This window comes from Pempheris klunzingeri, chromosome 10, assembly GCF_042242105.1.
Source record: "Pempheris klunzingeri isolate RE-2024b chromosome 10, fPemKlu1.hap1, whole genome shotgun sequence".
Taxonomy (NCBI): domain Eukaryota; kingdom Metazoa; phylum Chordata; class Actinopteri; order Acropomatiformes; family Pempheridae; genus Pempheris; species Pempheris klunzingeri.
This window is the reverse complement of record NC_092021.1, coordinates 6,758,385-6,783,553: the sequence shown is the minus strand read 5'-3', so window position 1 is coordinate 6,783,553 and position 25,169 is coordinate 6,758,385. Positions and strand designations below refer to the sequence as shown.

The window sequence follows — 25,169 nt, the reverse complement described above, 5'->3', positions numbered from 1 at the left end:
TTTGAACCTGAGATAGTCCAGAATATCACAGTACGCCAACACAAAAAAACAAGTTTAATGATGGTGGCGATGCTAGAGAGACACTCAATTAGCTGCATTTTAATTAAAACCAAAAAGTGCATCTTAGGGACACAAGGTTTCAAGAATATTAATGTAACTGTAGCTGTGATAACCCTGCATCTGTGGATCCACACTGAACCGCCCTGTGTTAATAATATTCAATCAGTAGCACTTCATAAGCCATTGATCCTGAGGCTGTTACAACATACACAACACTTCAGTAACTTTTTTAACAGACTCAACAGCGCTTTCAGGCACAAACATGAAATAAAAAAAAGTGCAACTGCTGAGAAGCATTTTGAAAAAGACTCAAATGATGTAGCTTTGGCTGAGGATACTCACTATGTCACTATCTGTGACAACCAGCACTGCATTATGGGAAAAAGCTCCTTCAGTTTCTTCAGTAGCAGTTTTTTATTCACAAACTCACAATAAATTAAACAAAAGGTGCAATTCAAAAAGATTCAAGTATACACAATTAATATTATCAGTAGATACTGAAAAACATTAAGCAGCACTCACTTCAACCTGAGGTTTTTGTCCTCCTTTGTCCTCAATGTAAGAAAATCCAAATCTCATGTTGTTGGTGTCATACTTCAGTTTCACTCAATTAGCATGAAAACAAACTTTGTGGGTCTTCTTCTATGTTCTTAAATCGCGGGATGTCAATTAGCATCACCGGGCATTATCACCACCTACTGTTAATGAGTGTGAACAGAGAGTGACCTCCGCTGCGTTAAAAATCCCTTCAAAATAAAAGCACAGGATTTTTTTTTCTTACATTTTTTTTTCCCCAGGCAAAGGCCCACGACCCACTGAAAACAGGTCATGTTTGACCCACCAGTTGAGGATCACTGCTCTAGATCATTAGCTTAGCATGAAGCACTTTACATATTAAGCCACTGGAAGTAGTCATGTGATTTCTTTGGATTTATTTTGTGAACTTCTCTCTCTGGTACATTTCCTAGTGTATATTTTGATCTGGGTCTTTGATACATAAAGATCATAGGCTCTGAAAGAAAGACTCACAATATGCACACATTTGAATTTCACATTGCTAGATAGCATCAAGTGGAAGGCAAATGTTTCCCCTACTTTTTTCTTTTACCCTCTCTAATTCATAAGCAGGAACAAGCTTCATGTCCTCATGTTCATCTTCTCATCCACTCGATCACGGTGTGATATCATCAGGAGCTGAACAGATTAGAGGGGCTTTCGTCGCTTCCATTTAACTGAACGGGCTCCTTTGTTTCCTCTATATGGTGCCTTTACAAACCAGCGGCTGTGCGGTCACTGCCACAGGCTGATGATTCACATAGGGCCATGGGAGTGCCAGTGTAAACACTGTTGGAGGACACATCGCTGCTGAGCTTTGTGCCACAGACCTAGACTGTTCAAAGGCATAATTGAAAATAAGTCTGGAGAAACTTTGTAAACCAAGTACATTGGTTCCATCTGAACATTTTTTGAGATGGGTGAAATAATAATTGGGGGTTAAAACTTTTTGATGTTTTGATGTTAGGAAACCCAAGCAAAAGACCCTTTAATGGGGCCTTGATGCTGAAGTGATCCTCCTGGTGAGCGATCATGTAGTTGTGGTTTGCTCAACTACTTTCCAATTGATGAACTTGGCAAGGTTAAACTACAAGTGTGGGATCTCTGCTCGGTCCCGGGTGGATTTTTACTGGATGTGGCCAAAAGAACAAGAGGCGGAGAAAGCAGTGAGCAGTGATTTTTTTTTTTTTTTTTTTTTACTGCTGTAGCAGCACATGTGCAGTTCCATCGATGACTCACTCTGCTGGCTCTGCATCTTTCCACAAAAGCCATAAAAGTCAGGGCGCTGTAATGACTTTCACATTGAGCAGCAGAGCTGTAAATGCATTCCCACTATCTGCAGCTCCTGAGTCACTGCAGAAACCACCAGCAGACTCATCTCCTCCCTCATCCGCTGTCGTCTTTGGCTCCCTTGGCCTAAACATTTTGTGGCATCCATAACATTACTGTCAGCTATTGCCCATTCATGGTCAGGCTTAAATGCTGAGCATACAGTCTGCAAATCCCCCTGGACTGGTGAATGTTGCCAAGTTAAATGTCTAACATGAAAGGGCTGAGAGAACAGAGAGAGCTAAAGTTAGTTAACTGTTTTTTTTTTAACGATTTTTCTTTCTTTTTTTTGGTGACAGCACGGTCAACATGGTCCTCGTGGTTCTCACAGATTGTCACAAAACCAAAGCGATACATTGTTTTGAGCATCACACCCCTCACGACCACTTTTTTTTGCAGAATCAGAACTTGATCCAAGCAGTGTGATAACATTGACTGATTGATATGAATGCTGGGGGGTTAAATGAGGAGTCAGCCAAGATGCTAGTGTGCAGGCTCCATGGGCCCGGCAGATGTGGAAGATCCAGGTAATCTTATACTGGGAAGTCTCTGCTTAACGCGTCACTGAGCAGCTTTCATACGAATGAATGGGGTCCTGCCTCCAACGCCGCATCTGTTCTCATTATACATCCATATTTCCGTTGCTGCATTCCAATGCATTGTTGCATTACATGTGGCGCCAATCTCGCCCCTTTTTTGGCTTCCAGAATGCCTGCATGCTATTTCAAATCACACACTGGGGGCTGCATTATGTTGCCATTGTTTAGTTAAGTGTAAGATCTTCTTTACAGCAGTATTGTGGGATGTCTGTGTCAAAAGAGCCAGTGACTAATTACATGTCAGACCTGTGTAGTGTCAGCACTGGCCTTCTAATCTATACTCTCTCTAATTGACAAAAAAGATTTAGTAGCGGTTAGAGGTGAGGCTGCAGATTGTAACCAATAGAATCCCCCTCCGCTCACCCCTCCCTTTCCAAGCTGAAGGAGAAGCAATGGTGGCTGACGAGGATTCTAGCGATTCCATGATTATCTCTCAAGACAAAATTGTATTCTTCCTCTTCCAACTGGTGCATTCATCAAATTCTGCCACTTCAATGTAGAAATGCCGAGGCACTCTTTGTCCATTCTAGGCTACTATAGAAACATGGTGGTGCAACATGCTGGACTCACTCTGGAAGTAGAAATAAAGAGCTCGTTCTAAGGCTTAGAACGAGCTTAGAATCTACGCTAATGAAAACATGATTCTTAGTTCCAGGTGATTATACACTGAAAACATAGCTAGAATAGATCCACATAAATCCTACGTATTGTACCTTTAAAGAAAAACAAAATTCCTTTTTAAAGAAGACATTTTGACATGTGACTGTAAATAATAATGAATAATGATGGCTGAATTCCATTTAGCTGCTCCACTTTGATGGTCCTGGTAGTGTTCGTGCTGGCTGTAATGGCTTTCTGGGACACTTAAATGGAACTGAGCCACTGATAATGTTATTAGTAATCCCTGTGCTTCTGCTACTACAACAATTAAAAATGTCTGCTGTCTAAAAAACTTCCTTTGTCAGTGATGTGAAAGGAAATTCACTTCCTGTGGGCCTATGCAAGATACACATATATATGAAATAATAGATGAAAAGTATTCTAAACACAAGGTTAACTCACTTTTGCAGAGCTTTTGACACAAAAAAAAACAACACAGCTTTCACCTGCTGCTAGTACCTGAATCTTGCGTTTGGAACATGTTGCCATAGATGCATGCTCCCTAGGTCAAAAATGAAACACCATGTTCAAAGGTCAATGAAAAACGCAAAGTCATAATCACAGGGAAATGATGGTATTTGTTCAGATTAGAAACACACAAGACTTAATGCAGGACACCAACACAAACCATGACCAGACCACTGAGATTCCAGTCGCAGCGGACTGGAATCATTCCACAAACATGTGGCCACAAAAACAACATCTTTCACAAAGTTAATATTAACAGAACAATAAGACAAATAACCTTGTTTAGCAGTACAGTGTATTATGTCTTCTCAGGAAACCCAACCTTTCTCCGGAATCTGAAAATGAAAGTCTTTCAAAGCCTCTAAACTGTTAGTGGTAAGTCAGTTATGTCCTGTTCCAAATTGCATCGTGTTTATGCTCCATGAAACACACCTAACTGCAGAATTCCTGCCATCATTTTAACAGTCTTTTATGAAGAACAATTCTGTTCCAGCAAATGAGGTCCACATTCTGATTATATTAGTTTGGTTAAATGATCTGCACATGATTACGTTCCCATTGAGGCTTCCAACAGCAAAGACTGAACAGAGCTTCCATAACTTTTTGTCTGTAGGTGCTCGGCTTTGTTCTCAGTGAGTCGTTTTAAGGCAAAGACATGCTTTAAAACCATAAACAACACATTTTGTCTAAACATATGTTTGAAAAAAACCCAAACTGTGAATTATGGGGATTAATAAAGAAACCTAATTATCACCAAAGGCGATAAGGATCTCGTCCCACTTTATTCACAGAGAATGGAACTCCTCAAGGCCCCTGACCTCCAGTTAAGACAACATCCTCATCGCAAGAGGAGTTGGGCCCGATCTCAAGAGGACGATATTAAAAACACATTCTGATAAGAAGAATCTTTTCTGACTGCATTCTTCAGATTCTCTCAGGGGCAACAGATGTTTTCACTCTGACATGCTTCAAATGTGTGTGGAGTCTGCATTGTGCTGTTTATTAGCACTCAGTTTACCACACTGTTTATCAGCTGTGTTTACCACGGCAGTGCCATTAACATAAAGCTGAAACCTTTTACAGTGTATTAAGGAATGGTGAGTTTATGTAATCCAAATAATCAGAGTGTTAAGGTCGCCAAAGTGGCCCAATACGTCGATGTAGATATAGTAGAACATATTTTGTTTGCATTTTGCGTGCAGTCTTTTAGCTTTTTCTTTTTTTTTTTAAAGGATCATTCTATCATCATAATTTATAACAACTATGGTCTTGTTTTTTTTAGTTCTGGTCACAATTTCTATTGACTATGATAACACTGCACTTAATAATTCAATGGGTGAGATTCCTGAACACTAAAGAGGGAACAGTCCATTGAATATTTCTTATCACAGTCCACTGTTCAACTTCCTGGTTCAGCTTTGAACTACAGTTTTCCTGTGCTATAGAGGATTATTAGTCGTATTACAGGTATTCTCACTTTCAGGTTTACCGTACATTATAAGGGTTTTGATAACCTGGCAACACTGTGCATCCTCTCTGATCATCTGCCTGCTCATATTTCTCTCTCTTCCCATTGGACTTAGTTGTACCTGAGCTCAACATTTGTTTTTGTGAGTCACAAGTATGAATTTGTCTTCACTGACAGAAAAATGAGGGCCAAAAATACAAAAATATGATCCAAGTTGTAACAAAGCAGAATTATCTATATTACCTATTAACCATTCTATGTTCAGAAGCTCAAGGGGCACAGTGCTAGAGGAGAGAAAGATATTTCAGTCAGTATGGATCTTTAGGAATTGTCGTAGAAAGAAAAACAACTGTAAGGGATACCTCTCAAGAAATTATATATAAATTAAAAAATTAAATGGACACCGACAATAACACTGAGCACACTTTTCTTTCAGACTCAGCTGTTATGACAGCATATTGGGACACCTTTACCTTTAACATTCTTAGTGGTTTTCCAAAAACACAAACTGAAAAACATGTTTTGCCACCTTCTTCTCTCCAATTTCCTTTTTTTTCCACTGTGTGCTGTGGCAGTTTAATCAGACAGCAGTAAAACTGAAGTTCAACCCACTCCTCAGTCCTTGTCTGTCAGGAAAACATTCTTTCCGTCCTGAGTCAGTGGTGTGAAAAGTGTTCTCAGAGAAGACAATTAGATTAAGACATCTATCTGAGATGTCTTTATCTCTCTTTTTTTTTAGATAAAGAAAACAAGAAGGAATGGTGATGACAAGTCATGTCATCGTTGTCAGGAAAATCGTCCTAGTCTGTATGTTGTATTAAAAATACTTTGGCCATCTACATCACAGTTCCATTAGAAGCTACAAGAGAAGCCATTATGTTTGGTGTTGCCTCACATACCCTTTGTTAGCTGGGGATGCTGTATTATTCACAACGTGGAAACAATCATGCGGACAAATGGGGATATTGGCACACAAATAGAGAACAACAACAGCTTTCTTTTGAGTAGCTGAGCACAGATTACCAGCCAGTGTGAAGCCACATGTGCACAGACCCTCTGGAAGTGGTTGTGTTGACCTGCTATCTTCTAGCAGCAGCCTGAGGTCCAGATTTCTTCCTGTTAAACTGCCGAAAACAAATTAAACAACATGCAAAGTACAACTTCATTAAAAAAAAAGGCAAAAAAACATACATAAAAATCTGTTTTGCATCCTCTTATTATTATTATTATTGTTATTATATAATACAGCTCCTCACTCTGAGTGTACATGTTGTATGTTATTGTTGGTAGTGGTAGTAGTAGTGGTAGTAGTATTATTAGTATTATATAATACATCTCCTCACTCTGAATGTACATGTTGTTATATATTATTATTAGTAGTAGTGGTATTATTTGTATCATCATTATTACTATTAAATCATTATTATTACTTTTGTGTTTGAAGTTTATTCTTATTCTTTTGGAGCTGTGTGTAACAAAAAGCAATTTCCCCCTGGGGATTATTAAAGGAATTCTGATTCTGATTCTGATTCTTCCCGTGTCTTCTCTAAATACTTGAACTGGGTAGTTTTACTGGTGCCCAGCGCCCTCCCACACCAATCTGTTGGGTTTATTTTACACCCCATTCTCACATATTCCTACAATCTGCTCAAGCAGTATTTATGAAGATGTGATTCACACAAACTGTCTCCAAAGCACATTCTCTAAGCCGTACAATTTCACAACATTATTACACACACTCAGCTGCGCCCCTTAAATACAGATGAGGGACCTCAGGCATGCAGTTCCAGGGTTTGGGAAAAACTGGATGAAACTTGCCATATTTATTGGAGTTCTGTTAACCACAGTTGATAATGCATAAATACCAGTCGGTAAAATGAGACACAAGCTGGTAAACTCCTGAAATTTCACTCGCTTTACAACGTAAGTTTCTCTCTTATTTTACCTGATTTAAAGGGATACTTTATTATTGCAATTCCACAAAGCTGAGGGACTGATAGGTGACAAAAAGGATGGTTAAATGGTAGAAGCAGCACAGGCTGAGACCCAAAAAAATGCTCAATCCTATATTTTTCATAATGCAACTCAATAGCTTTTCTCATAAGACTCCCCCTGCCTTGTAAATGCCCACATCCAGGTTTGTAACACAGGCTCTCTCCATTAAATGTGTCTAACATCATTTATTATTCGGTTCGGGTTATTCGCTCAGATTTGAGAGTTTAGAACAGTAACCATGGTGAGTAAACTGCACTTCACGTTTAAAACCAGTGGAGTACCCCTTTTTTATCATAAGCCTGTCAGTTAAAGATCGTTTTCTCTCGTCTTGCCCAGAAGCCAGTAAAACGTTCTAATTCGAAGTGGCACACAGATTAGTCTGACAGCCCTCGAGCCAATTTCCTGCAGGGGGAAGTTGGATTTGTTGCTTTAACACCTAGTGGACCTGTAGCGGTGACGGAAGGCAGAAAAAGCTCTTCAGCCCCAGGGTTTAAGGAAGTGGCACGTGGGGTCGCTGTGATGTGACGTTACGTGACGTTACGGCCCTGAATCCTGCTGTGACTCACACCTTCAAATATCCAGAGAATTCAGGGACAGTGAAAGATAATAACACGGGTTATGGAGTCTGTGGCTTCCTGTAAACCACAATGAGATGTTTGGATCGATCCTTTGGGGAACACAGAGAGTGAAAGACGGTGAGTTACACAAACTTGCAGTGCATAAACATACTGTGTTATAAAGTAATTATGAGCCTTTTTACAATGGCTTCCTTTAGATTTAGAGCTCCGTGAATAATAACCATGCTGCCATTCCATATTACATTGGTGCGACCAAACCCCACAAAAAGAGCAAAACCAACAATGTGTTACTTCGCCTCTCAAATACCTTCCAATGTCCCAACCCTGTCTGAAGCCGTTCCCTCCTACCGAAGATGGAAATCTTCTAAAAGGTGTGTTAAGACAGTTCAGTCTGGACCAAACTGACAAAGGGACCGACATCAATAAAGGCGTGCCGCTAGCATGACCCAAGAACCTCAGTAATTTCCCAAAACAGCAACTTTTTAGCAAACGTTATTCAAACGTGCATTTTTTTCTCGACACATTTGGTTCTCTGGTGAGTATTTCCAGCAGCAGGACAGCGTGTGTGTGTGTGTGTGGCACTGAGTCAAAATAAACTGCAATATGTGTATGATAATAAACGCACATGTCACGGAGTACAACAGGGTGGCTCAACGATGCATTTTCAAAAGCGTAGCGCTCTATGGCAGAGAGGAGGTAGATATGTATGAGAAATAGTGATGAGTTCTATACAAAGATTCTTTATCTAAACCCTAATTGTTCCTGAACAACAAACAGAAAAGATAAACGCCTTAAGGAATCACGGACTGAAACAGGCTGTAGCTGAAGAAGAACAATGTGTCTAAAGTGTGTATTCCAGCTGGCGGAGGTTTGCATACTGCAGGAGCCATCCCTGCTGTGCCCCTTTGACCCACATCACTCTCTCTCAACCTAATGCTTTCCAAAAAAGTATTATGTAACACTAAAACCGTTTAGGGATGGAAATTTATATTTAACTTTCTTAAACTTTTTCAAATATAAGCAAACTTTTGAACGGAACTGAAGGAAAACACGGTTGTGTGCATCCTCACTTCATTTCCTCTGCACTTACACAGTCTAAAGGCGACGTCCCCAGAGGTGCGACGCGAATGAAGGGCATGCGGTGGGCTCATGAAAGAGCCATTCACTTTGGCCTGGCAGTGGGACAGTTTAAGCCCGAGTCAAGTCATGCTAGTTTTAATAGTGGTTCAGGAAATCTCCTGGATGGGACATGTGAGGGCCTGGAGCCGGTGGCCATTATCTGGGAACTCTTACTGAGGTCATGTGGCTTGGAAAACAGCTGCGTTGAGACATCGCGCCTGACTCTCCGTTCGTGAGAATGAACTTTCACGTTCTGTTGGTTCTCATGAGCTTCTTAGGAGGATGTAGGACTTTAGGGGCTCATCAAGTCTTTTTTCCATTACTATCTAACAAAACGTAAGCACATTTTTGTCCTCTAGAAAACGTCATTTTTCACGTTAGAGCAGAATAAACACGATTTATGTGATTTATGAATCCACAAGGCTGTTTGGGTTTGGCTAGCGATGACACAGATTCATGTATTTAGTATAAATGATGTAGCCATGCAGTGATCTCTAAAAATCCCACATAATCAATGATATAATGTTGGAAAATTAACCTTTATTTTAGCTTTATTCAATGTCCAGTCACCGTCTCTCTGTCTTTCATTCTGTTTGCAGCAGATGATTTGTCCACTTTGTGATCATCAGCGACGCCTCTGCGATGTTTCCTTCCCCCTCATTCTCCCTTCACTCTTATTCCCACCATTTTTGCTCATTCCAGCCCCTCTTCACCCACTTCTCCCTCTTTTTCTCATCACCATCCTCTGTTCAGTCTCCCACATCCTCTTGGAGGCTTCTCCTGGTCTCATGCTCATGACTCATCATCCCACATGGAAACATTTTCTGTGTGGATGTGAGGGAGCTTTTACTGCTGTTAATGAAAAATTTAAACAACGCCCACTCTCCCCTCAAGTTGGGAGCAAAGGGAAAACACGTGGAAAAAAAAAAAGGAAATTCTCTCTCTTTTTCTCTTCTTTTCCAAATATTGCTACTTGTCATGGAGCCTTTCTAAACTTGACTATGATGCATTATAGAAACTGGCAATAGCAGTGCAGGTCATGTCAGTCGGCTGTGCGCTCTATGGGAGCTCACACCAACTGTGAGTGAAGGCTACCACCTACTGGTTCATCTTTTCTCTTATATAATCTATTCCCCCCTCTAAGGCATTCCTTCTCAGGCCAAACCTCTGCAGCTATCTGAACAAATCATCCTCATCGACCTGATTTAGACGCTGTCAGCTCAGCTGAGCTGCGCCATCAAGTATGAAAGAGCGTCTCCAGACTCAAACTGCACAAACTACACGAGAAGACACAGACAGTGGGATGTGTTACGTATCGAGTGAATGTGAAACTGCGTTACTGAAGCTTCATGCCCACGATTTAACATGTGATGAATGAGCAGACCAGCAGAGGTGCTTAGCAGAATAAATTATAAAAGACATGACGCCTTTACTTTAGCACAGAGGTTTTCAGGAGAACGCAGCAGGTGCATGGCACCGTTCTAAAAACAATGGGAAGTATAGTCTTGATCATTTGGCTGCTCCTCAACAGGTGGAGGTGAGCATCCGCCGTCCGGACACACAGACAACCATGAATCTGCTCAGAAATCATTTTTAAAAATCCTCTTTTTTCCAGCATCCAGAGGTAGTTGTCTATGCATCCATGAGTGTGTTCCACACACAAGCTAAAAGCTCATTTGGCATAAGTTTAACTGTCAGTTTGACGAAATGTATACAGATATAGACTGTAATAAACAGGGCCCATGATGTAGCCTTCAGGATAACTGACTGAGTCCATGGCGATAAACAGGAAGTCAACTCAACTTCATCTGGGGAGGGCAAGTGGGGTGGGCGTGAAGGGGGTTGTGTGTGTGTGTTTGTGTGTGTGTGTGGGTGGGTGAGAGGGGGTTTCTACTTTAGCAGAACCGTGCTTGTATACTTTTGCAGTCCTCTGTAACATCATGTCAGTGGCATGTGCAATGACGCGAGGCAGAAGTCACCTTTGACCTCTGGAAAACATGACCTCACCTACAAGGGCCCCTGGAGTTTTCTTTTTTTTACCCTCAAAAATAGAACAATTTTATGAAAAGAAAAGACATGAATAAAGAAAAAAGGCAAAAATAAATATACTAACGGTGTCCAAATTCTTTTCCACTAATTGTTTACTCTGCGTTGCTCTTTTTTCTGTGTTCTTATTAAATTGCTGCTAAAGTCTGCTATCTATCTGGAGGCTCATTGTAAACAAAAATAGGATGATTGTACAAATATTACAAAGCAGTGATCTCAGCCACTTCAAAGGGAGCAAGGATGGAGTGGAAACATGTGAATGACGAAAAGCCCTAAAAATGTGCAGGCCACTTGTACGGAGCTGAGAGAAACTCAGCATAACGGAGACCGGTTTTAAGTGCTGACAGCTATTTCTGTAACGGCTGTAGTTGATCACGGGACGCTCGTGTTGAGCAGCGCCTTCTTGTTTTGGGATTTCATGATACAAACAGCAGTGACCGGCGGAAATGAACTGTCACACCAAAGTTCAGCCTTTTGTCCAACAGAAGTGTTGTTGGTGAAGGGTGTCAGTTAATGTCACCATTTGGAGATAAATCTACGCGAGGTCACGGCCTTTAACCTTTACTGAAGCAAATGGTTACTGCTGTCTGTGTGTCTGTCTGTTTGTTTTTAACTGTGTTGTACGGTGTCCTTGAGTGCCTTGAAAGGCGCCTATAAATAAAATGTATTATTATTATTATTATTATTATTACTGAGGGACTGAAATACAGGTCGTGCATGCATGGGTTGAACAGAGGTGATCACCATTTTAAAAAGGTCTGAACCCTCACTGATCTCCTTCGTTGAACCATCGTGTGACTATTAAACTTGCTGCTGGACCCACAGCAGTAAAACTGCCAAGAGCCAATTCTGGAAACACAGCGCGGCCTCGTGTCCTCGTTTCAAAGCGTTCTCCCAGCTGGTTCACAACAGTTCCTTGACATATTTTATGTATCATATGAACCTGTAAAGTTGTGTTGGTTATCCGCATGCATCGAGTTACTCAGCATTAATGGTCTAAAAGGGTTTTAAAGAGCTCCAGAACTGTTCTGTAAAGACTGATTTAGTATCCACACGCAGGATCCAAACCTGTTAGTGTGAATCTAAAAGTGTGAACAAAGCTTCTCACTCACAGCAGTTAAAGTGCATGTAAAGTGCTGAGGGCTGCTTTTATCCATAGAACTTGACTATTTACTTGACTTTATTTACGTTCACCCGTGCAAACACACACACACACACACACAGATGGGTGTGGAGCTACTATGCGAGGGACTGGCTAACCATCGGAACCACTTGAACCGATCAAACCAGCCTGTGGCTTCAACATTAGCAGGCCAGCTAAGGCCACACAACACGTTAATGAGACAACTTTGGAGAGAGTGGCAGGTGCGTGGCTCTATCAGCCCATCATCAACAAACAGAGCGTTCCCTCATGTTGAACACCAGCCCACAGGGCTGTGTGCTGCGACCGAGGAGCTCACTGTGGACTTCAGGAAGACCAAAGACGCCACACAAACCCACAAAAGGGATGGAGGTTGAGTGCGTCGACAGCTTTAAGTTCCTGACCTCAGACCTCATTTGATAGAGAAGGCCAGCTTTTCCTCCCAAGGAGACTGAAGAAGGTTTCACCTCTGTCCTCAGATTCTGGTAGGCCTCTACCGCTGCACCATCCTCACCAACTGTTTCTCTGAAGGGGACAGCAGCCGCTCCGTCTCAGAAAGGAAAACAGAGATGGAAAGAACATATGTAGAATAATTGTACTGTCCCACCATGACCGGCCCACTCTGGCTCCCTGGCCCACTTTTACCAGCTGAAATGAAACAAAGCAGAAAACTTTAAAACGATAAACAATAATGATGATGCAAAAGTAATAGTAATTTGTAATTCATGACTTCTAAATCTACGAGAAAGCACTGCAGAAGATGACGCTTCACCAGTGGTGCACAGTAACTTAGACTCTATGTAGCACAATGTCCACATTGGTCAAACTGTTAATGCTATATGATGTAGGAGAAATTTGGCCCGTACGGGGATCGAACCCGCGACCTTGGCGTTATTAGCACCACGCTCTAACCAACTGAGCTAACCGGCCATACATAACATGAAAACACATTCAAAAATGATGCTGCAGATGGCTGATATATTCTATGACACTTTATTAAAGTCTGTTGTACGTTTATCAGAGCTTTTATAAGACCCGGATCGTGTCGTTTGTCATTTTTCTTACGTTGTGCATGTTCGCAAACAGCATGTATGAGCCCACACTGGACACACATACTTCAAATCTCTGTTTGAACACAGACTTTGCAACTCCAGCCCAGCATTTCATCAGTCCAATAGTTCTGTGCATGTGCATCTGTGTTCAAATTTAGCAGCGGTGAGACAGACTGGAGGTCATCGGGGACACAGAGGGGCTCAGTTATCTTCTCACGCTCCTGCTGAGTGACTCTGGCACGCGGTGAAGTCATGAGGCCAGCGCTGGTTCAACACATGTCTGGACATGGCTTTGAGTCACCACGTGTTGGTAGAGCAAACACATGCACTCTATACATCACTGAGGGGGGGGAAGCCCTGTTCACCAAATATGAGAGATCAATGAAAAACAATCCAAGAGGTTTTCATTTACATATGGGAGGATGTGGTTGTCACTAAAATAGCCTTAACAAGGGAGAACCAGCGCAGCAAATGTAAATAAAATGGCAATTTCCGTGTTTGCACTCATCTCCAAAGGGCCATTTTGAAAACAAAGCAAACCATATCATGAAATAAATGAGTTCCTCGCCTCCACAGTCAGGCCCTAATGTACGTGGCTTCACGCTAAATCACATCATAAGCCTGCCACTTCCTTTTTAATGTTGAGCAGCACTACAGATCAAATGACCTCAAAGTAAATAAGCGGAGTATGGTTCAAATTGTTCTTCAAACCAGCATGCAAAGACTAGAAAAGAAAGCAGTCGTGATTAGACTCGTCGCACTGATGAGCAGATGGCAGCCAGACATGCCTTCATAGAAGAAAATATCCATCATTTCTTTATGATGCGAACAAGTTAATCAGAGCTTCAGAGAGGATTCATTTTTAAGGTAATACTCTACAATGACTTACTGAAACAAGCACCACAAAATCCACATAGCAATTTTAAACCTTAGCAGTAACAGGAAAGTTAAACCTGGGCCTTAGTCGTACATTTTTTTGTGTCTAAATGACTAATATGTACAAAATGTTTTGAAATCGGTCCAGTAGACGGCTCAGCCGGCAGGCGTAGAGCAAGCTGCGAAAGTGCTTGTTTTCGCCAAAGGCAGGCTCAGAGTCTGACAACAGGATGGAATTAAAGATGGATTAAAGATATTCAAAACCTAATTTTATATTTATAGAAAATGTAAAATTATATCTAGTTTTAAATACATGATCCAGGTATAAAAATACTCCTTTAAAAGTAATCTGCTGGTTTTGGTCATGCAACAATCCTGAAAGTTTGTGGACTTACTGATATTACAGCAACTCTAATCACCTGAGGTACCTGGCGGCCTCATGTGGCCGTGATAACAGCAAGAAAACGCTCCCTCACACATAATCCACATTCCATTTATGTGAAATGTCAATGCCAGGCCACAGCAAGCCCCCTCTCCCCTTCCCCGAGTCCATATATAATAAATATTCATCATTGTCGATTGAGCCCAGCCTGCTCTGTAAAGACAGACCTGAAACCAAACTCCTCAATAAAAGAAATACTAGATTAGAAACAGCAAAATATTTATTCACCAGTCAAAACATAACATTGAAAACATGAGGTCTGAGGACTGAAACTCACACGGTGATGCATGCGTGCTGAGACTTCTGTTTCCTGACTAAGTTTGTTTCAAGGCAACCTTCAAGTGCTAAAACACAATGAATGTACTGTACATACTAGTTGGGTCTATTTCTGTTGTATGCTAGGTTAGCAATAAAAACATAGTGACAGGGACGACAAACAGAGTTCCTGCAGTTCCTTCCTTTGAAAATCAGGCCCACGTGTATACATCAGGTGGGTTTGCAGAGAACACAGAGAACAAAAAACAAATATGGTACAACAATGTGGCCGAAAGTGAACCAGTTCTCGCCGTATGAATTAGAAATGTTGCTATACGAGTCAATGAACACACACACAGGCAGATCTTGGAGAGGAGCTTGCAGCATTCATGCAAGATGATGGGTGTGTTTTTGGTACGTCTTTATCGGGGAGTGGGTCTTTGCAGGAAGCAGGAAGGATGAAGAGTCTATCCAAACTTGGACTCTCCCTCTGTACCAAGCGAGCGAAAAAAATAAAATAAAATAAAGGGTGGCAGTGGTGGGTTATCAGTTCTCGAGGAAAGCCACGTAGTCAGTGAGTCTGGCCAACTGCTGCTCATTTGGAACCAAAGACACGGGGGGAGGATCTGTCAGGAGAGAGGAGAGCAGAGAGACGCAGAGGAGGAGAAGTTGAGTCAGAGGGGGAATCCTCATTGTGCCAAGTGCTATCGATCTTCTTACATCTCCGCAGCTTGAACCTGGTGGCTACAGTCCGCATGCTCCAACTCAGAGGCACTCAGCAGGCCACAAGTTTCAAGTTCACCACACTGTCGACATGTGAGCTCGCTGCCCGCCCCCCCACCCCACTACCACCCCGGACCTGTTTAACAACACTACCTACAGAGTCTCCCCATGAGACTGTGAGACAGCCTGGATATCATTACAACGCTTTACATGTACCCCAACCAGAGTGATTTCCTGCGAGTGATCCACTCATTAACCAAAATGAACAAAGCACCATTAAGTCCCGGTGGCGCTGTGGAGGAGGGGGAGCAGGCACACGAGGCTTAATGGTGAGTGGGTCAGCGTTTTGTGCTGGACATGTGCAAAGCAGATGCTTCAGTAGTTGTGTCCGATGATTATAGAGCGGAGGACAGACCGCAACCATCCCTCCGACTGTTAAATCAGCATAAATCACTAGTTTTCCTCTACTGGGTGGATCAATCCACGACACTCTGGGTTCGAGGACAATGTGATGACGTGATAAAACTTTTGACAAAATAAGGGAGCACTGGAGAGTGGAAAGACACCACATGAGGGAAGTTTGGGAAAAGATGCACATTAGACAAGGGAGATTTAGCAAATCCAAAATGTGAGCATATTCTAGGAAAAAGAAAAAGTAATCCGTCTTTCATTGAGATTAAAATGACTCCTAAATCCCTGCTCTCAACATTTTACAGTGTGCCTAATAAAGTTTTAGAGGACGAGCAGCAGGAAGGTGGGTGCAGCATCGCTCGTGGAGAGAAAACAGTTTGGGCAACGGACCAGCTGGCGGATGCTGGGTACAGATTAAAAGGAGTAACACTGCCACCTACCTGGCTTTTTGGGCATCACCATCCTGGTAGCGGGGTCTGCCTGCCAGCCCTGACTCACCACCCCTTTGAGGGGAAAGACAGAGGTGGGAGAGGCGAAGAAAATATCATCAGTGCATGTGTGAGTGGCTACATAAAAGGAAATTAACTGCACAAAACCCCTGTGGAAATACTGCAGTAACACATCTGTTTTTCTCACTAAAAAAAACTCTTTTGAATTCTTTATGGGCGATAACAGTGGTGATTTAACGTGTCCTGTGAGGATTGTTGATGTAAAATGAAATCTTACCCTTTACGGCCTCTTCCACAGAGTATCCCACAAAGGCAGCGAAGTCTTCCGCGGCGATGGAAGTGTACGCCTGGGCCACCAGGCTGTACGCCCTTTGCCGTGTGCTCTCTGTGAAGGACACACGAGCCACAGACAACATCAGCACGACATGGAAACATATGGTGTGCATACGTGCTAAAACTGTGCTCCGATTCTATGTAAAGTGCAACTTACCGAGAACTTGAACACACAGGAACAGTATGTTGCTGTGATTCTAACATGGTATTGGGGAGTCATGTTTCTTGTAAACAAAGTTGCTAATTAGCAACAGCACTGGAGGTTCTCTACTGTATGACAATTAATCAGGAGTGACAGGCAGGGCTTTTGAAGCCAAATAAAGCACTCTGCTACGATCATTAGCCATCACAGGTGAGGTCTGCATGTTTCATGTTTTTCCAGTGCTTTTTCATCTCTCACTAACAAATTAACCACAGACAGGAGATGGCTTGGAGTGAAAATCAACTTCAATTATTTTGAACAAAAAATCTGGGTTGTCTTTGCCTTTAATTGCTTTTAGCATCGACGGTTTGTCATCAGCCAGGCATAACCTGGGGGGTGGGGGGGCAGAGGATCACGTGTTTGTCATGTGTGTATCTGCCTGTCAGCAGGTAACCTCTCTAACTGCTGGACTGATCAGTCTAATATTTTGTGCACATTTATGCCTGTAGGCTGAACGACCACTTGTGGGTGCGATGATTCTCACTGTTGACTCCTCTCTACTTTAAACTGGCCGGTAGGAGCCGCAAGTCATCAACACCTGCTCCAGTTTGACATCGCGGAGCAAAAGGCATTCGGCGAGGCTAAAGACAAGCCTTAACTCGTCCGCCGTGGGCCACATTTTGGCCTTTGATGTGGCTCTAAAACTGACATCCATAAAAGAGTTTGGTCCAATGACCAATGAATAAACCAAGAATGAGCCCCTTTTTCTGTTATCTCTGGTGCCATCTTGAATTTAAGTTTTTCTAAAATAACTTTATTGAAAAAGCTTTACAACAAGGGGACCAAAGGTTGTAATAAAAATAAATAAAAAAAGGTAAATATATATCCAGTAAAGCTTACGGTGGTTAGATGTTTAGGTGGAGCAGAGGTGGAGGTGTAACAGAGATCTGTACTCTTTTCCAGTCGGATGCATTTTGTTGTTAGGGAACCTTTGATTTGATCACTGTTGAACTTTTAAGCTAAAATAAATGTGAACTTAAGATCTAATCAAGAATACTTTATAGATCGTGCTGAATGAGACATGCGTGAGATGAAGCATGGACGCTATAAGCGGTGAAGTGCTTACACTACGAACCACTGAGGTCTTTATCAGCAGGCACTGGCTCAGGCATCCCAAACGTCAAAGCTGCCCTATTTATCAAGCACAACTTGACGTGGTGCAGCAGTTTGCTGAGAGATACCTTTAAGAGTGACAGGGCGCTCGCCGGCATGTGTTTGCTGCTGCTCCTGCAGCTATCACATAAATGCCTCAGGGTTGTGGCCTTAAGTGTTTTATAGCCTAGCAACGGGTTGTGTGTACCAACAGTCAGCCTCCAGCCTGTTGCAGCAGCTAGCAGCAGTAACAATAACAAAGTGGGATGAGAAAAGACAGCTGTGAGGGGAAGGCCGGAGATTTGTTGAAAGCACTTTCTCATTCTGCCATCCAAGAGGCTTCCTGTTCCCCTTGTTATTGTACTTGTCGAAAAACAGGAGGAAGGACAGAAAATATTAGCTTGGAAAACTATGTAGAGCCAAAGTTTATTTATCAGATGTGTTGGAAGGTACTTAATATTTATTCTATTATGTCTTAATCAAAGTAATTGCTGTAGAGTAATATCTGCAGGCCTTGTTTAGACACTAGGGTGATTACAGAAAACTGTTTTAAAGGAGTAGTTACAAAGAAATGAGGATGAAATACTATTGCTTTGTTTGTGATGTGTCACTATTGACTACAGAGGAAACCGAAACCCCGTCTTTATGAAATATAAAACCCCCCATCTGTGAAAAGTGAACCATATTTCACACGTCATAAAACAGTTTCTTGTGCTGGAACAACATCCTTGCACCTGACTGGCTGCGTATTAAAAAAAGAAACGACGCTCTCAACACAGCTGAGCAGGTCATCTCAAGGGGCTTTCTGTAACCCAGTCCCCCAGCAGACATGTATTTTTACCATGGCCTCTTGACCGTTAGGAGATGACTCGTGCAGCAACTGGACCGGCCTTTCTGAGTTGGGTTGGAGCTGCTGAGCAAGACGTCCGAGAGTGGGAGGATGGGAGTTTTATGGAGAAGAAACAGGACCTGGCCTGTCCTCTGTCCTTCCCTGAGAGTCTATTCCAGGGCAGCTATCATTCCTCGCCTCTTAAAAATAGCCCCCCACTTTTCACCAGCAAAGGCAAAGCAGACAGGACATGGCAAGGGCTTTTATTTTTAAATACAGCCCATTGCCAAGTAAGAACAGCAACAGACTGGGGATATTTTGATGGAAACACTTAGAGGAAAACCTATACGACCAAAATAATACGTAATAAGTAAACGTACATTACCAATAAATCAAATAGATGCTTAACTTCATGCAGCTTTATTCCATGTTCCATTAAAAGACAGATTTGGTGGGTACAGGCAGATCAGCTGGTCACCAATTCAACACAAATTTGGACAAAGTGAGAGAAACACAAATAACTATTTCCATAACTACATGTGAGGAAAATGATGAGCAATCCATCTTCCAACATTCTATACTGACATTTATCTAGACCTACTTTTCCATTTAACTGGCTTAGAAGTACAAAAGTATAAAAAGAGGTTAAGAAAAGGTACGAATACGACATTGAAATTAAATATTGCACTCAAAGTAGGGCAAGTTATTTTTGTGCACATCTGCCGTAACTTTATATCACTGCCACCATCAAATGTCCCTGCCATAACCACTTGTCAAAACACCTTCAAAAGAACGCATCACAGTATTCTCCACAAGTCCATAACTACTTTTTCCTCCATTATTCTTCCTCCTCTTCCTCCTCCTCCTCCTCCTCCTCCGCATCCTCAAATTCATCATTGTCACCCACTCCAAAGTCCATTTTTGCCAGGACTGCTTCAACATGCTCTGTTGCCAGAGTGAAGTGGTCCATCTTCTCAAAGCCTGGCTCTGGCCTCTCGTCTCCCTGTGAGCCTTTAGCCGCATCTTTGGTCTGCGTGATGAGGCCCTTGGAGGCTAACAGAAACTCAGCAGCGCCACCCTGCTCCAGTGCCCTCACAGCCGTATCTGTGAGCTCTGAAGTAGCCTGCAGTCGTTCACCGTAACGCTGGGCCAGTGCCCGCAGAGCTGCCACCTTTTCATCTTGCTCTTTACCAATCTGCTCTAGTAGAATGGCCTTGCGCTCTTCTAGGACAGCATATAACAGGTCGAAGCGTTCAGCGAGTCCTTGTTTAGCACGCTGAGCATTGTCCTGCACAGCACGACAGGCATCTTCCATCTGGTTGAGCAGGGCCTGCAGGCGCCCATTGCTGGCCACCAGGGTATCGATCGCATTGCTCAGTTCACCTTTCTGGGCCTGGTAAACACTTGGTAAAGGTGCCACCTCACAGTCCTTATGCTGGCCGAAGACTTTGCACATGGAGCAGGTGGGTACCTGGCAGGTCATACAATAGATGTTGATTTTCTCATCCTCGTGTTCTTGGCACATCGGTTCTTTGGATTCTATTGGCTTCAGGTTGGTTTCTGTGCTTCCACTGCCGCTGCCTTCTTGCTGCTGCTTATAGATGTCGATAATATTTTCTACCAACAAGTTGCGCTGGAGTCCATGCACACCATGGCGGTCAAGCACAACCTCAAACCGACAGGTAGGACAGCGAAAGACGCCACCAGAAAAGCGGTACGGGTTGCGTGAGTCATAGAGGTCACTGGCACAACTGCGGCACAGGTTATGCTGGCAAGGCAGGATGACCACAGGTTTGGTGAACATGTCCAGGCAGATGGGGCAGCTCAGCTGCTTCTCGAGGCTATCCATGGGGCTTGGGGGCCGAACCATAGATCCTGTCCTCTGGACGTCCATGGTGGAAAAGTCTGCCTACAGTTAGACCAGTATGTTTTTTTAATTTTCAAACTATTAACTTGCACACTTGCTTTCAAAAAGACAAAAATAAAAGGCTGACTCTCCAAACTTATCCTTGATGTGTGCTGTCACTTGTGAAAGGCTGATATCTATTCTGGCTGAAAGCTAGCAGCTCTGTCCTTTATACCAGCCCTCACAGCTGGTGACATCCGATCCTTTCCACCAACCAGAGCACACATTCCTGCCTGCTTGCTGCCTTGGGATCTTTTCACAGAAATGGCCCCTCCTAACCAGTGCTGCATGTGTCACGTGTCCCAGTGGGCACTGTGTCCCCTCTCTCAGACACAGTGACAGAGGTGGTGGACTGAGCAGAGACAACCAGGGGCCATGTGACCACCTGAGAGATGGAGCTCATTGGTAAACAAGTCAATGTCAACATGCTGTGACTTCTGTGTTGTTTTGACCATTTTAGATTCTTTGAACTGTTGTCATTTACCTAGTTTTCTATTTATATAATGTACTCTGTTTACTTCATTAACTTTATGGTTTTTTCCCCCCAAGTACCTTTGACATTAAATCTAAGTCAACCAATGACATTAATCAACAAAAAAAATCATCATTATTACATTACAAAGTCAAATCATTTTCTGGCAAATGATTTTCCAAGATTGTTTTGTTTTCTGAGTTTCTTTCAAAATATGTTGTGACCTTCTGTCTGTCAGACAAATTGAGAAATTCTAAGACATCACCTGGACTCCCACCTACTTTTTGATGCCCATTAGGTGTTATATTTCTAATTTTTATATTTTCATGGCAGATTTATGACCACGACAGAGTTGGGTCTTGCCACTTGTGAACCTCAGTAACACTGAGGAAGGCCTAAGGCTGAAACATTCCAGTTTTTTTGTGCAATGCATTAATAAAAGTATCAACAGACACAGTTGTGTTGACATCTTTGCTTGCCAGTTGCTTGTGGTAGCGGTTATTGAGATATACTTCAAAATGATATTGGGGTCCTTACTTAGTCAACACGCAATTCCTACATACACCGCATCCACCAAGAAATAATCATCAACAGTTGCTCAAGTGTCTTATGACACGCTGTATGTCAGCATCCACGGCAGATCAACACGAAGTACCGTAAACATGAGGGAGAAGCTATTCTTAAACTCTTGCACTAGGTAACCATCACATGACCCAGATGACCCTACAATTGTGAGCATGATGGCAATAATTTCACCTAAAGTTTCTCAGAATAATGTATTTGATGTCAGAAGGTAGCATGTATACTCCAGACACATTTGTTTAGATGTTCACGTACATTATGATCAAGTATCGGTGTAAATGTGTGAACATGTGAGCTGATATCTCCTTTACAGCATTGTGTTGTAACTAGCCTTCACCACGCTGATATGTCACACTGCTGGAAGTGAAAAAGTGTTAGAATTAGTCAACTTCCATCCCTTAATGTTCCAATATGTTATTTCCCCATGTTGCTGGGTTGCATCACAGTTAAAAATGTGTTCAGCTGGTGCCCCCTGCTGACTGTAATTCTAAATCATGCTGAGCAAATGTAAATATCTAATTCACTTCAATGTCACGACGGGATATTCCGCGAGCCAAATGTATTAATCATATAAATATCACTGAGAAGTGTTTTCAGAATGTAAAAGGCTAAATGACAGGCTAAGTAACGAGAGTGGAAGGTTAGACAAGACATGATTTTTGCTGTTACCTCGAAGGGCCTCCATGACCGGAAGGATATTCTCTGACCACTGATACGCTGCGATGGTTGTATAGATTCCTGGAAAGTCTCGCTGCCAAATGCGTTGGCCGACAGCCCATATAGCTGCCAATTCAGGGTTTGCCTGCATACAAGAGGAGAAGCATTTCAAAAACTCTCAGAATGCTACACTTGACAAGGCAGCGGTTTTAATGCTACTGTAAAGAGCAAACACACCCACATACTCAGAGTATTAAATCATAGTGGTTACATTTCTGCCCATTTTCAAACCTGTTGTGCGACAGAAGACAGTGATGGCCAGTTTTGCAGTGGTTATGACTTACCAGTGTTTATGCAGACAACTCAAGATGGCAATTTCATGTGTTAATAATAAAACGTGATTACTATTATGTTTTTAAAACAACTAGGTCAGGGAGGAGTAAAAAATTGTGATGATTAAATATTTATTTAACTTTTAAATATGGTGTGTGCAACATGATTAATCCTAATTCATTTGCTTGTCAGACTTATTATTTACTGTCAAGTCAAGTATACCAGCGTTCTCAGGTGGAATTACCATTGGATGTTGATGTGAACCATATTTTTACAAGCTGAAGTTAGGAGTTGGTAAATATGGTCACTAAGTAAAGCGGCATAGGCAGGACAATTACATGTAGGATACTAAAATGGGTTTCAGTAGCACTTTTCTTAGCTGTGCCGACATACTAACATGCTTACCGATTTTATTGCTTGGGGAATCCGTTTCCAAAGATACCTGCCATTGTTCCTGTTGGGCCCACATCAGTAAGTCAGACAATACACTGAATAAAGTCGCAGCTGCAGGCAGCAATAGAACAAAGGGTGAGCAGTAACACAACTGAATAGCCGTCAGGTACCTAGTGTAGTTTGTCACACAAACATATTCATTATCAAACTCAAGGTTTCATTTACAAATCCATCCACTTCAATCAGCTACAGTGGGAGGTGAAGTGAATTAAAAGCCATTCTATATAGTAGCGCTGATATACATTTAATGCTACGACCGATAATGATGATGATTAAGGTCTTTTGCTGTTAAGGTGCATATAAGCTATGATATGTGGAAAAAAGAGTCACAGAGAGCACACAAATCTAAAGACGAAATGAGGCATCCTGCCTGTTAACCATGAATTTCACATTTCAGATTCTTGTATGTCCCTGCTTTGAATTTAAGGACTGCCGAAGTTAAAAAAAAAAAAAAAAAAAGAATAAGCAGTGATATGTGTTCCCCTTAAGGCAAAAAATCTGAAAGCTGCAAGTGAGTCTATGCTGAGAAAAGCCCTGGTCAGCTACTGAGGACAGACACAGTTGACTTACATGTCATTATGAAGTAAATACAGAGCCAGCAGCTGAGCGTAGACTTGAGGTGTCGCGATGCCCCCTGGAGCCTGTTGAAAACACATGCAGGTGTATTATTAAAGCTCGAAGCTAAAATAAGCAAAGCAAGATCAAGCTCTCGTCACTTTCCGTGACAATCCATGATGTATATTTTAGAGATTATTCGCTCAGACATTAGCAGCGTTACACCACCAGCCCTGCCATGCATGTTATCACTGTCATCTACCTTTGCTAACGTTATAGCAGAGGTCACTTAACTTAGAATATTACTACATTTATTAAGGTAAACGGTCACTCCTAAGGGTACTGGACGTCACACAGCAAGCCCAGCACAAACCTTTACGTTATAAGACCCTAAATATCACCATATTGTTGTATTATCTGTAGTTATGTTTACCATGGATCTGGGCATTTAAGTGAGCTAACAAGCTAGCTACTGTCTGCTAATAGCAGTGGTGAACGCAGAGTGACGCCAAAGCTACCACTTCTGTTTAAATTAAGTCTAATTTTGTTGGCACTTCATTTACGGGCTAACTCGTAAGGTGAGTTAATTCGACTGTGAAAACATTTGCGTTGTAGTCGTGAAGACAAGCTAGCTTCTCAGTCTTAACGTTAGCCTAAGCTGCTCGTGTGCTAATGTGGTTAGCATAACTGTCAGAAACGCTACAACCAAACCTCAAGAGACAAAAAGCCCGTGAAACAACATCTATTGTTACCACAAAAGAAATTATGAACAATCAGTGCTTACCTCGAGCTCCTGAGCTTCACACTGCTCTAATAATTTATCAAAATTTTCCTCCATAATCACAGCAGTAGGCATGATGATGCCTAGCTGTTGCACCCACCGGAAACGTCTTCTTCTTCTGTGGAAGTGCAGATTGTAGATGAGCAGCGCCGTCTGAGGTGGTGCTGCCCTCAGCTGGATGAAGCGCAAACAAACAAAATCTATGTTACACATCCCCTCTGACAGCTTTTAAGACAGAGCTACAGTTCAAGACTCAGTTATACCACAGTGCAATACAATCCAACAACAATTTCACAACATCCAATGGAAATTAAACGAGATAAATTAAGCGGACATGAATGACAAACTAAATCGACAGCAGCAAAAAGAATGTGCAGACCAGCTCTCGTTGGTCTTCACAAAGAGCTTGCCTACAGACCCAATAGGTCTACAGAGGACACCATCAGTACAGCCCTTCACACTGCACTGCTCCACCTTGAGTGCTAGGGCAGCTACATGAGGATGCTGCTCGTAGAATACAGCTCAGCATTCAACACAGTCGTCCTAGACAGGATGGTTACCAAACTGTTGGACTTGGAACTCTAGCCACCTATCTGTGAATGGATCGAGGACTTCCTGACCAACCGGCCCCACGTGGTTAGATTAGGCCAACACACCTCCTCCACCTTAACACTCAGTACTGGCGATCCACAGGGATGCCTGCTGAGCCCCCTTTTCTTCTTTTCTTTAGCCTCTACACCTGTGACTG

At 42.3% G+C, this 25,169-nt stretch overlaps 2 protein-coding genes and 1 non-coding gene across 3 annotated transcripts; all 3 read right to left on the bottom strand.

Annotated features, from left to right (window-relative positions):
* Positions 1–12,874: 12,874 nt before the first annotated feature.
* trnai-aau (transfer RNA isoleucine (anticodon AAU)) lies at positions 12,875–12,948 on the bottom strand. The gene has a single exon. It is a non-coding gene; the product is annotated as a tRNA-Ile (tRNA).
* Positions 12,949–14,590: 1,642 nt separating this feature from the next.
* Positions 14,591–24,518, bottom strand: cops8 (COP9 signalosome subunit 8). Its single transcript, XM_070838055.1, has 7 exons — positions 24,425–24,518; positions 23,656–23,726; positions 23,038–23,086; positions 22,312–22,444; positions 16,504–16,611; positions 16,218–16,280; positions 14,591–15,269 (listed from the first exon to the last, which is right to left on the bottom strand). The coding sequence occupies exons 1-7, from the start codon at positions 24,494–24,496 to the stop codon at positions 15,190–15,192; spliced, it is 576 nt and encodes a 191-aa protein (XP_070694156.1). The 5' UTR covers positions 24,497–24,518; the 3' UTR covers positions 14,591–15,189.
* Positions 19,087–20,834, bottom strand: trim63b (tripartite motif containing 63b). Its single transcript, XM_070838270.1, has one exon. The coding sequence runs from the start codon at positions 20,574–20,576 to the stop codon at positions 19,521–19,523; it is 1,056 nt and encodes a 351-aa protein (XP_070694371.1). The 5' UTR covers positions 20,577–20,834; the 3' UTR covers positions 19,087–19,520.
* Positions 24,519–25,169: the final 651 nt, after the last annotated feature.

Excerpts from the sequence above, each read along its gene's own strand:
- trim63b (XM_070838270.1), bottom strand. The coding sequence starts at position 20,576 with ATGGACGTCCAGAGGACAGGATCTATGGTTCGGCCCCCAAGCCCCATG.
- cops8 (XM_070838055.1), bottom strand. The coding sequence starts at position 24,496 with ATGCCTACTGCTGTGATTATGGAGGAAAATTTTGATAAATTATTAGAG. Across the intron at positions 23,087-23,655 it reads TATTTACTTCATAATGACAT|GAACAATGGCAGGTATCTTT; the intron begins GTAAGTCAACTG and ends TGGGCCCAACAG. Across the intron at positions 16,281-16,503 it reads TGTGGAAGAGGCCGTAAAGG|GGGTGGTGAGTCAGGGCTGG; the intron begins GTAAGATTTCAT and ends TTCCCCTCAAAG.